The sequence below is a fragment of the Carcharodon carcharias genome, chromosome 18 (genome assembly GCF_017639515.1).
Source record: "Carcharodon carcharias isolate sCarCar2 chromosome 18, sCarCar2.pri, whole genome shotgun sequence".
Classification (NCBI taxonomy): Eukaryota; Metazoa; Chordata; class Chondrichthyes; order Lamniformes; family Lamnidae; genus Carcharodon; species Carcharodon carcharias.
In genome coordinates, this window is record NC_054484.1 from 419,258 (window position 1) to 431,370 (window position 12,113).

At 56.0% G+C, this 12,113-nt stretch overlaps 1 protein-coding gene across 1 annotated transcript in view; it reads right to left on the reverse strand.

Annotated features, from left to right (window-relative positions):
- rsph1 (radial spoke head component 1) overlaps nt 1–12,113 on the reverse strand; it is an 84,826-nt gene that overhangs the window by 25,473 nt on the left and 47,240 nt on the right. Inside the window, exons 4-5 of the mRNA XM_041211933.1 lie at nt 3,835–3,925; nt 2,712–2,847 (exon numbers count right to left, since the gene is read on the reverse strand). Of these exons, the coding sequence (XP_041067867.1) occupies nt 2,712–2,847; nt 3,835–3,925 (227 nt within the window). The remainder of the gene's footprint in view (nt 1–2,711; nt 2,848–3,834; nt 3,926–12,113) is intronic.

Below are 12,113 nucleotides of genomic sequence, written 5' to 3' on the forward strand. Positions count from 1 at the left end.
GACTGGAGAACAGATAATGTGGTTCCACTATTTAAGAAGGGTTATAGAGATAAGCCAGGGAACTACAAGCCAGTGAGTCTCATGTCAGTGTTAGGGGAACTATTGGAGAAAATTCTGAAGGAGAGAATCTATCTCCACTTGGAGAGGCAAGGTTTGATCAGGGATAGTCAGCATGGCTTTGTCAGAGGGAGGTCATGCCTAACAAATTTGATTGAATTTTTTGAGGAGGTGTCCAGGTGTGTAGATGAGGGTAGTGCAGTTGATGTAGTTTATATGGATTTCAGCAAAGCCTTTGACAAGGTCCCACATGGGAGACTTATAAAGAAGGCAAATGCACATTGGATACAGCGTAATTTAATAAGGTGGATTCAAAATTGGCTTAGTTTTAGGAGACAGAGGGTGATGACAGAAGGATGCTTTAATGACTGGAAGCCAGTGTCCAGTGGCGTACCACAGGGATCTGTGCTCCGTCCCCTACTATTTGCCATTTATATAAACGACATAGATGACTATGTGGGGGGTAGGATTAGTAAGTTTGTGGATGACACAAAGATTGGCCGGGTGGTTAATAGTGAGGTTGAATGTCTTGGGCTACAGGAAGATATAGACGGGATGGTCAAATGGGCAGATAAGTGGCAGATGGAATTTAACCCTGAAAAGTGTGAGGTGATACACTTTGGAAGGAGTAATTTGACAAGGAAGTATTCAATGAACAGCATGACACTAGGAAGTTCTGAGGAACAAAGCAACCTTGGTGTGTGTGTCTATAGTTCTCTGAAGGCGGAGGGGCATGTTAGTGGGCTGGTGAAAAAGGCATATGGGACACTTGCCTTTATCAATCGAGGCATAGATTACAAAAGTAGGGAGGTCATGTTGGAGTTGTATAGAACCTCGGTGAGGCCACAGCTGGAGTACTGTGTGCAGTTCTAGTCGCCACATTATAGGAAGGATGTGATTGCACTGGAGGGGGTGCAGAGGAGATTCACCAGGATGTTGCCTGGATTGAAACATTTAAGTTATGAAGAGAGGTTGGATGGACTTTGGTTGTTTTCGTTGGAGCAGAGAAGACTGAGGGGCGACCTGATGGAGGTGTACAAGATGATGAGGGGCATGGACAGGGTGGATAGGGAGCAGCTGTTCCCCTTAGTTGAAGGGTCAGTCACGAGGGGACATAAGTTCAAGGTGAGGGGCAGGAGATTTAGGGGGGATGTGAGGAAAATGGTTTTTACCCAGAGGGTGGTGACAGTCTGGAATGCACTGCCTGGGAGGGTGGTGGAGGCGGGTTGCCTCATAGGATGTACCTGGGTGAGCATTTGGCACGTCATAACATTCAAGGCTATGGGCCATGGTAAATGGGTTTATGTAGGTAGGTCAGGTGTTTCTGACGTGTCAGTGCAGACTCGATGGACCGAAGGGCCTCTTCTGCACTGTGTGATTCTGTGATTCTAAGATGCCTGAGCATCCTGGGGATCAGGGGGATTGCAGGTGGGGCCGGGGGGGGGGTGGGGTGGGTGTGAAGGGGAAAACTCTCTGCTGGCTGGAGTCACACCTAGCACAAAGGAAGGTGTTTGTGGTTGTTGGAGGTCCGTCATCTCAGCTCCAGGACATCAGTGCAGGAGTTCCTCAGGGTAGTGTCCTCGGCCCAACCATCTTCAGCTGCTTCATCAATGACCTTCCTTCCATCATAAGGTCAGAAGTGGGGATGTTCGCTGATGATTACACAATGTTCAGCACCATTCACGACTCCTCAGATACTGAAGCAGTCCATGTCCAAATGCAGCAAGACCTGGACAATATCCAGGCTTGGGCTTACAAGTGGCAAGTAACATTCGTGCCACACAAGTGTCAGGCAATGACCATCTCCAACAAGAGAGAATCTAACCATCGCCCCTTGACATTCAATATCATTACCATCACTGAATCCCCCACTATCAGCATCCTGGGGGTTACCATTGACTAAAAACTGAACACATAAATACTGTGGCTACAAGAGCAGCTCAGAGGCTGGGAATCCTGTGGTGAATAACTCACCTCCTGACTCCCCAAAGCCTGTCCACAAGGCATAAGTTGGGAATTGATGGAATACTCTCCACATGTCTGGATGAGTGCCTTGTAGATGATGGACAACACCCAAGAAGCTCAGCACGATCCAGGACAAAGCAGCCCGCCTGATTGGCACCTCATCCACTACCTTAAACATTCACTCCCTCCACCACCGACGCACAATAGCAGCGTGTGTACCATCTACAAGATGCACTGCAGGAACTCACCAAGGCTCCTTAGACAACACCTTCCAAACCCACGACTGCTACCATCTAGAAGGACAAGGGCAGCAGATAGATGAGAACACCACCACCTGGAAGTTCCCCTCCAAGTTATTCACCATCCTGACTTGGAAATATATCACCGTTCCTTCACTGTCACTGGGTCAAAATCCTGGAACACCCTCCCTAACAGCACTGTGGGTGTACCTACACCACATGGACTGCAGCAGCTCAAGAAGGCAGCTCACCCCCACCTTCTCAAGGGACAATTAGGGATGGGCAATAAATGCTGGCCCAGCCAGTGATGACCACGTCCCGTGAATGAATAAGAGAAAGGCTCATGCTCACAACTTGATGACTGTATGTGATTGAGGAAATCCACTGACCTAAGGGTCAGACTGTGGTGAGGTGTCACACTGTCTAGATACATGCCAGAAAACTACTTACATTGTTATTGAGGAAATTGCCCTGATAGCGATGGTTCAGGTGAATGAGCTCTCCAGCCTCGACCTGCTTTCCATGAACCCAGGTTCCCACATATTTGGAACCTGTCAGGGCGTATATGTAGGTTCCCTGGCCATGCCTGGTGAAGGTAAACAATGAATATACTGAGGGAGAATCAAGGCACCATGAGACAATAGAGACTTACAGACAGCTGTATAAATGCTGGCCCGGCCAGCGAAACCCACCCCCTGTAAATGAATAAAAATAAAGCTAGCAGGTCATCCTGACACAGCCTGGCTGCAGAAGGTTGGGGAATCTTGTCTTAGTTGGTCACAACTGTGTGACTTATCCAATGGAGCATTAACAACTTTATCAATGATCAATTTGTATTTGATTAAATATATCAAAGCAGCTCAGGGACCTTCTCCAGTGAGTAACTGTCTCTTTCTGAGCAGCAAGATCCCAGACTCAATCCCGATTCTGTGTTGAATAGCATGTAGCGTCAGTGTTCCCTGAGCTGCGAGTAGCGATATCAAAATGGGTTCCTGCAGCTGTCACTATCTCGTGATTTCTCCTGGCCAAATGGACAGGGAATGAGAGAATAGGAGCAGGATTGGGTTCCATTGGGATGGCTCTCGTGGTGTAAACCCGTCATCTGGAACCACCACTTTACCTTTGGCACTTGACTGAAATGCCTGAGGACAACTAGTTGCTGAGAAATAGGGATCTGCGGCTTTGGCCAGAGAGTGAAGAGAAGATGAGGGGAGATAGACTCAGCTTCAACATCCCTTCCCACCTGGTAATCCTTCTCCTCAGGAACCTGGCCTGTCAATGTTTCATTTGATAATGTTCCTGCAAATTGACCATATTCCCAATGGTTATTGATTTGACTGTGGCAGTGTTAAATGGCCTCACTCCTCAGTCACTGCCATAATTCATGAGGCTGTGCATTACAGTGAGGCAGCACAGCTGGAAACGTTTGGAATTCCAGCTGCTGATGTTATCCTGCCTGTCTTAACGATATCAGCTCAGAAACTGATGAACTTAAAAGGTTCCAACCCAAATGTTGACCCCCGCTGTAAGCATTGGGCTATCACTGCATTGCCAAAAAGGTCTCGTGCTCTACCTTTGATGAGCGAGCCATTCTCCACTGTATGTATCACCATTCGGATAATAGTAAGTCCCGTCTCCGTGGCGCTGATCATGTGCCCAGTTTCCTACATCAGGGATGGAACAGTGTGAATGAACAATACGGAGAGGACTAAACAGGCTGTGTGACTGACTGACCCCTCGATAGTGCGGCCCTGTCACTGTGTGACTGACCCCTCGATAGTGCGGCCCTGTCACTGTGTGACTGACCCCTCGATAGTGCGGCCCTGTCACTGTGTGACTGACCCCTCGATAGTGCGGCCCTGTCACTGTGTGACTGACTGACCCCTCGATAGTGCGGCCCTGTCACTGTGTGACTGACTGACCCCTCGATAGTGCGGCCCTGTCACTGTGACTGACTGACCCCTCGATGTGCGGCCCTGTCACCGTGTGACTGACTGACCCCTCGATAGTGCGGCCTGTCACTGTGTGACTGACTGACCCCTCGATAGTGCGCGGCCCTGTCCACTGTGTGGACTGCCCCTCGATAGTGCGGCCCTGTCACTGTGATGACTGACCCCTCGATAGTGCGGCCCTGTCACTGTGTGACTGACCCCTCGATAGTGCGGCCCTGTCACCGTGTGAATGACTGACCCCTCGATAGTGCGGCCCTGTCACGTGTGACTGCCTACCCCTCGATAGTGCGGCCCTGTCACTGTGTGACTGACTGACCCCTCGATAGTGCGGCCCGTGTCACTGTGTGACTGACTGACCCCTCGATAGTGCGGCCCTGTCACTGTGTGACTGACCCCTCGATAGTGCGGCCCTGTCACCGTGTGACTGACTGACCCCTCGATAGTGCGGCCCTGTCACTGTGTGACTGACCCCTCGATAGTGCGGCCCTGTCACCATGTGACTGACTGACCCCTCGATAGTGCGGCCCTGTCACTGTGTGACTGACCCCTCGATAGTGTGGCCCTGTCACTGTGTGACTGACCCCTCGATAGTGCGGCCCTGTCACTGTGTGACTGACCCCTCAATAGTGCGGCCCTGTCACTGTGACTGACTGACCCCTCGTTAGTGCGGCCCTGTCACTGTGTGACTGACCCCTCAATAGTGCGGCCTTGTCACTGTGTGACTGACTGACCCCTCGATAATGCGTCCCTGTCACTGTGACTGACTGACCCCTCGATAGTGCGGCCCTGTCACTGTGTGACTGACCCCTCGATAGTGCGGCCCTGTCACTGTGTGAATGACTGACCCCTCGATAGTGCGGCCCTGTCACCGTGTGACTGACTGACCCCTCGATAGTGCGGCCCTGTCACTGTGTGACTGACTGACCCCTCGATAGTGCGGCCCTGTCACTGTGTGACTGACTAACCCCTCGATAGTGCGGCCCTGTCACTGTGTGACTGACCCCTCGATAGTGCGGCCCTGTCACTGTGTGACTGACTGACCCCTCGATAGTGCGGCCCTGTCACTGTGTGACTGACCGCTCGATAGTGCGGCCCTGTCACTGTGTGACTGACTGACCCCTCGATAGTGCGGCCCTGTCACTGTGTGACTGACCCCTCGATAGTGCGGCCCTGTCACTGTGTGACTGACCCCTCGATAGTGCGGCCCTGTCACTGTGTGACTGACCCCTCGATAGTGCGGCCCTGTCACTGTATGACTGACCCCTCAATAGTGCGGCCCTGTCACTGTGACTGACTGACCCCTCGATAGTGCGGCCCTGTCACTGTGTGACTGACCCCTCAATAGTGCGGCCTTGTCACTGTGTGACTGACTGACCCCTCGATAGTGCGGCCCTGTCACTGTGTGACTGACCCCTCGATAGTGCGGCCCTGTCACTGTGTGACTGACTGACCCCTCGATAGTGCGGCCCTGTCACTGTGTGACTGACCCCTCGATAGTGTGGCCCTGTCACTGTGACTGACTGACCCCTCGATAGTGCGGCCCTGTCACTGTGACTGACTGACCCCTCGATAGTGCGGCCCTGTCACTGTGTGACTGACCCCTCGATAGTGCGGCCCTGTCACTGTGTGACTGACTGACCCCTCGATAGTGCGGCCCTGTCACTGTGTGACTGACTGACCCCTCGATAGTGCGGCCCTGTCACTGTGTGACTGACCCCTCGATAGTGCGGCCCTGTCACCGTGTGACTGACTGACCCCTCGATAATGCGGCCCTGTCACTGTGATTGACTGACCCCTCGATAGTGCGGCCCTGTCACTGTGTGACTGACTGACCCCTCGATAGTACGGCACTGTCACTGTGTGACTGACTGACCCCTCGATAGTACGGCCCTGTCACTCTGTGACTGACCCCTCGATAGAGCGGCCCTGTCACTGTGTGACTGACCCCTCGATAGTGCGGCCCTGTCACTGTGACTGACTGACCCCTCGATAGTGCGGCCCTGTCACTGTGTGACTGACCCCTCGATAGTGCGGCCCTGTCACTGTGTGACTGACCTCTCGATAGTGCGGCCCTGTCACTGTGACTGACTGACCCCTCGATAGTGCGGCCATGTCACTGTGTGACTGACTGACCCCTCGATAGTGCGGCCCTGTCACCGTGTGACTGACTGACCCCTCGATAGTGCGGCCCTGTCACTGTGTGACTGACCCCTCGATAGTGCGGCCCTGTCACCGTGTGAATGACTGACCCCTCGATAGTGCGGCCCTGTCACCGTGTGACTGACTGACCCCTCGATAGTGCGGCACTGTCACTGTGTGACTGACTGACCCCTCGATAGTGCGGCCCTGTCACTGTGTGACTGACTGACCCCTCGATAGTGCGGCCCTGTCACTGTGTGACTGACCCCTCGATTGTGCGGCCCTGTCACCGTGTGACTGACTGACCCCTCGATAGTGCGGCCCTGTCACTGTGTGACTGACCCCTCGATAGTGCGGCCCTGTCACCATGTGACTGACTGACCCCTCGATAGTAAGGCCCTGTCACTGTGTGACTGACCCCTCGATAGTGCGGCCCTGTCACTGTGTGACTGACCCCTCGATAGTGCGGCCCTGTCACTGTGTGACTGACCCCTCGATAGTGCGGCCCTGTCACTGTGTGACTGACCCCTCAATAGTGCGGCCCTGTCACTGTGACTGACTGACCCCTCGTTAGTGCGGCCCTGTCACTGTGTGACTGACCCCTCAATAGTGCGGCCTTGTCACTGTGTGACTGACTGACCCCTCGATAATGCGTCCCTGTCACTGTGACTGACTGACCCCTCGATAGTGCGGCCCTGTCACTGTGTGACTGACCCCTCGATAGTGCGGCCCTGTCACCGTGTGAATGACTGACCCCTCGATAGTGCGGCCCTGTCACCGTGTGACTGACTGACCCCTCGATAGTGCGGCCCTGTCACTGTGTGACTGACTGACCCCTCGATAGTGCGGCCCTGTCACTGTGTGACTGACTAACCCCTCGATAGTGCGGCCCTGTCACTGTGTGACTGACCCCTCGATAGTGCGGCCCTGTCACTGTGTGACTGACTGACCCCTCGATAGTGCGGCCCTGTCACTGTGTGACTGACCCCTCGATAGTGCGGCCCTGTCACTGTGTGACTGACTGACCCCTCGATAGTGCGGCCCTGTCACTGTGTGACTGACCCCTCGATAGTGCGGCCCTGTCACTGTGTGACTGACCCCTCGATAGTGCGGCCCTGTCACTGTGTGACTGACCCCTCGATAGTGCGGCCCTGTCACTGTATGACTGACCCCTCAATAGTGCGGCCCTGTCACTGTGACTGACTGACCCCTCGATAGTGCGGCCCTGTCACTGTGTGACTGACCCCTCAATAGTGCGGCCTTGTCACTGTGTGACTGACTGACCCCTCGATAGTGCGGCCCTGTCAATGTGTGACTGACCCCTCGATAGTGCGGCCCTGTCACTGTGTGACTGACTGACCCCTCGATAGTGCGGCCCTGTCACTGTGTGACTGACCCCTCAATAGTGTGGCCCTGTCACTGTGACTGACTGACCCCTCGATAGTGCGGCCCTGTCACTGTGACTGACTGACCCCTCGATAGTGCGGCCCTGTCACTGTGTGACTGACCCCTCGATAGTGCGGCCCTGTCACTGTGTGACTGACTGACCCCTCGATAGTGCGGCCCTGTCACTGTGTGACTGACTGACCCCTCGATAGTGCGGCCCTGTCACTGTGTGACTGACCCCTCGATAGTGCGGCCCTGTCACCGTGTGACTGACTGACCCCTCGATAATGCGGCCCTGTCACTGTGATTGACTGACCCCTCGATAGTGCGGCCCTGTCACTGTGTGACTGACTGACCCCTCGATAGTACGGCACTGTCACTGTGTGACTGACTGACCCCTCGATAGTACGGCCCTGTCACTCTGTGACTGACCCCTCGATAGAGCGGCCCTGTCACTGTGTGACTGACCCCTCGATAGTGCGGCCCTGTCACTGTGACTGACTGACCCCTCGATAGTGCGGCCCTGTCACTGTGTGACTGACCCCTCGATAGTGCGGCCCTGTCACTGTGTGACTGACCTCTCGATAGTGCGGCCCTGTCACTGTGACTGACTGACCCCTCGATAGTGCGGCCATGTCACTGTGTGACTGACTGACCCCTCGATAGTGCGGCCCTGTCACCGTGTGACTGACTGACCCCTTGATAGTGCGGCCCTGTCACTGTGTCACTGACTGACCCCTCAATAGTGCGACCCTTTCACTGTGTGACTGACCCCTCGATAGTGCGGCCCTGTCACTGTGTGACTGACCCCTCGATAGTGTGGCCCTGTCATTGTGTCACTGACTGACTGACCCCTCGACAGTGCGGCCCTGTCACTGTGTGACTGACCCCTCGATAGTGCGGCGCTGTCACTGTGTGACTGACCCCTCGATAGTGCGGCCCTGGCACTGTGTGACTGACTGACCCCTCGATAGTGCGGCCCTGTCACTGTGTGACTGACTGACCCCTCGATAGTGCGGCCCTGTCACTCTGTGACTGACCCCTCGATAGAGCGGCCCTGTCACTGTGTGACTGACCCCTCGATAGTGCGGCCCTGTCACTGTGACTGACTGACCCCTCGATAGTGCGGCCCTGTCACTGTGTGACTGACCCCTCGATAGTGCGGCCCTGTCACTGTGTGACTGACCTCTCGATAGTGCGGCCCTGTCACTGTGACTGACTGACCCCTCGATAGTGCGGCCATGTCACTGTGTGACTGACTGACCCCTCGATAGTGCGGCCCTGTCACCGTGTGACTGACTGACCCCTCGATAGTGCGGCCCTGTCACTGTGTGACTGACCCCTCGATAGTGCGGCCCTGTCACCGTGTGAATGACTGACCCCTCGATAGTGCGGCCCTGTCACCGTGTGACTGACTGACCCCTCGATAGTGCGGCACTGTCACTGTGTGACTGACTGACCCCTCGATAGTGCGGCCCTGTCACTGTGTGACTGACTGACCCCTCGATAGTGCGGCCCTGTCACTGTGTGACTGACCCCTCGATTGTGCGGCCCTGTCACCGTGTGACTGACTGACCCCTCGATAGTGCGGCCCTGTCACTGTGTGACTGAACCCTCGATAGTGCGGCCCTGTCACCATGTGACTGACTGACCCCTCGATAGTGCGGCCCTGTCACTGTGTGACTGACCCCTCGATAGTGCGGCCCTGTCACTGTGTGACTGACCCCTCGATAGTGCGGCCCTGTCACTGTGTGACTGACCCCTCGATAGTGCGGCCCTGTCACTGTGTGACTGACCCCTCAATAGTGCGGCCCTGTCACTGTGACTGACTGACCCCTCGTTAGTGCGGCCCTGTCACTGTGTGACTGACCCCTCGATAGTGCGGCCTTGTCACTGTGTGACTGACTGACCCCTCGATAATGCGTCCCTGTCACTGTGACTGACTGACCCCTCGATAGTGCGGCCCTGTCACTGTGTGACTGACCCCTCGATAGTGCGGCCCTGTCACCGTGTGAATGACTGACCCCTCGATAGTGCGGCCCTGTCACCGTGTGACTGACTGACCCCTCGATAGTGCGGCCCTGTCACTGTGTGACTGACTGACCCCTCGATAGTGCGGCCCTGTCACTGTGTGACTGACTACCCCTCGATAGTGCGGCCCTGTCACTGTGTGACTGACCCCTCGATAGTGCGGCCCTGTCACTGTGTGACTGACTGACCCCTCGATAGTGCGGCCCTGTCACTGTGTGACTGACCCCTCGATAGTGCGGCCCTGTCACTGTGTGACTGACTGACCCCTCGATAGTGCGGCCCTGTCACTGTGTGACTGACCCCTCGATAGTGCGGCCCTGTCACTGTGTGACTGACCCCTCGATAGTGCGGCCCTGTCACTGTGTGACTGACCCCTCGATAGTGCGGCCCTGTCACTGTATGACTGACCCCTCAATAGTGCGGCCCTGTCACTGTGACTGACTGACCCCTCGATAGTGCGGCCCTGTCACTGTGTGACTGACCCCTCAATAGTGCGGCCTTGTCACTGTGTGACTGACTGACCCCTCGATAGTGCGGCCCTGTCACTGTGTGACTGACCCCTCGATAGTGCGGCCCTGTCACTGTGTGACTGACTGACCCCTCGATAGTGCGGCCCTGTCACTGTGTGACTGACCCCTCGATAGTGTGGCCCTGTCACTGTGCTGACTGACCCCTCGATAGTGCGGCCCTGTCACTGTGACTGACTGACCCCTCGATAGTGCGGCCCTGTCACTGTGTGACTGACCCCTCGATAGTGCGGCCCTGTCACTGTGACTGACTGACCCCTCGATAGTGCGGCCCTGTCACTGTGTGACTGACCCCTCGATAGTGCGGCCCTGTCACTGTGTGACTGACTGACCCCTCGATAGTGCGGCCCTGTCACTGTGACTGACTGACCCCTCGATAGTGCGGCCCTGTCACTGTGTGACTGACCCCTCGATAGTGCGGCCCTGTCACTGTGTGACTGACTGACCCTCGATAGTGCGGCCCTGTCACTGTGACTGACTGACCCCTCGATAGTGCGGCCCTGTCACTGTGTGACTGACCCCTCGATAGTGCGGCCCTGTCACTGTGTGACTGACCCCTCGATAGTGCGGCCCTGTCACTGTGACTGACTGACCCCTCGATAGTGCGGCCCTGTCACTGTGTGACTGACTGACCCCTCGATAGTGCGGCCCTGTCACTGTGTGACTGACTGACCCCTCGATAGTGCGGCCCTGTCACTGTGTGACTGACTGACCCCTCGATAGTGCGGCCCTGTCACTGTGTGACTGACCCCTCGATAGTGCGGCCCTGTCACTGTGACTGACTGACCCCTCGATAGTGCGGCCCTGTCACTGTGTGACTGACCCCTCGATAGTGCGGCCCTGTCACTGTGTGACTGACCCCTCGATAGTGCGGCCCTGTCACTGTGACTGACTGACCCCTCGATAGTGCGGCCCTGTCACTGTGTGACTGACTGACCCCTCGATAGTGCGGCCCTGTCACGTGTGACTGACTGACCCCTCGATAGTGCGGCCCTGTCACTGTGTCACTGACTGACCCCTCGATAGTGCGACCCTGTCACTGTGTGACTGACCCCTCGATAGTGCGGCCCTGTCACTGTGTGACTGACCCCTCGATAGTGCGGCCCTGTCACTGTGTCTGACTGACTGACCCCTCGACAGTGCGGCCCTGTCACTGTGTGACTGACCCCTCGATAGTGCGGCCCTGTCACTGTGTGACTGACCCCTCGATAGTGCGGCCCTGGCACTGTGTGACTGACTGACCCCTCGATAGTGCGGCCCTGTCACTGTGTGACTGACTGACCCCTCGATAGTGCGGCCCTGTCACTGTGTGACAGACTGACCCCTCGATAGTGCGGCCCTGTCACTGTGTGACTGACCCCTCGATAGTGTGGCCCTGTCACTGTGTGACTGACCCCTCGATAGTGCGGCCCGTCACTGTGACTGACTGACCCCTCGATAGTGCGGCCCTGTCACCGTGTGACTGACTGACCCCTCGATAGTGCGGCCCTGTCACTGTGTGACTGACCCCTCGATAGTGCGGCCCTGTCACCGTGTGACTGACTGACCCCTCGATAGTGCGGCCCTGTCACTGTGTCACTGACCCCTCGATAGTGCGGCCCTGTCACTGTGTGACTGACCCCTCGATAGTGCGGCCCTGTCACTGTGTCACTGACCCCTCGATAGTGCTGCCCTGTCACTGTGTGACTGACCCCTCAATAGTGCGGCCCTGTCACTGTGTGACTGACCCCTCGATAGTGCGGCCCTGTCACTGTGACTGGCTGACCCCTCGTTAGTGCGGCCCTGTCACTGTGTGACTGACCCCTCGATAGTGCGGC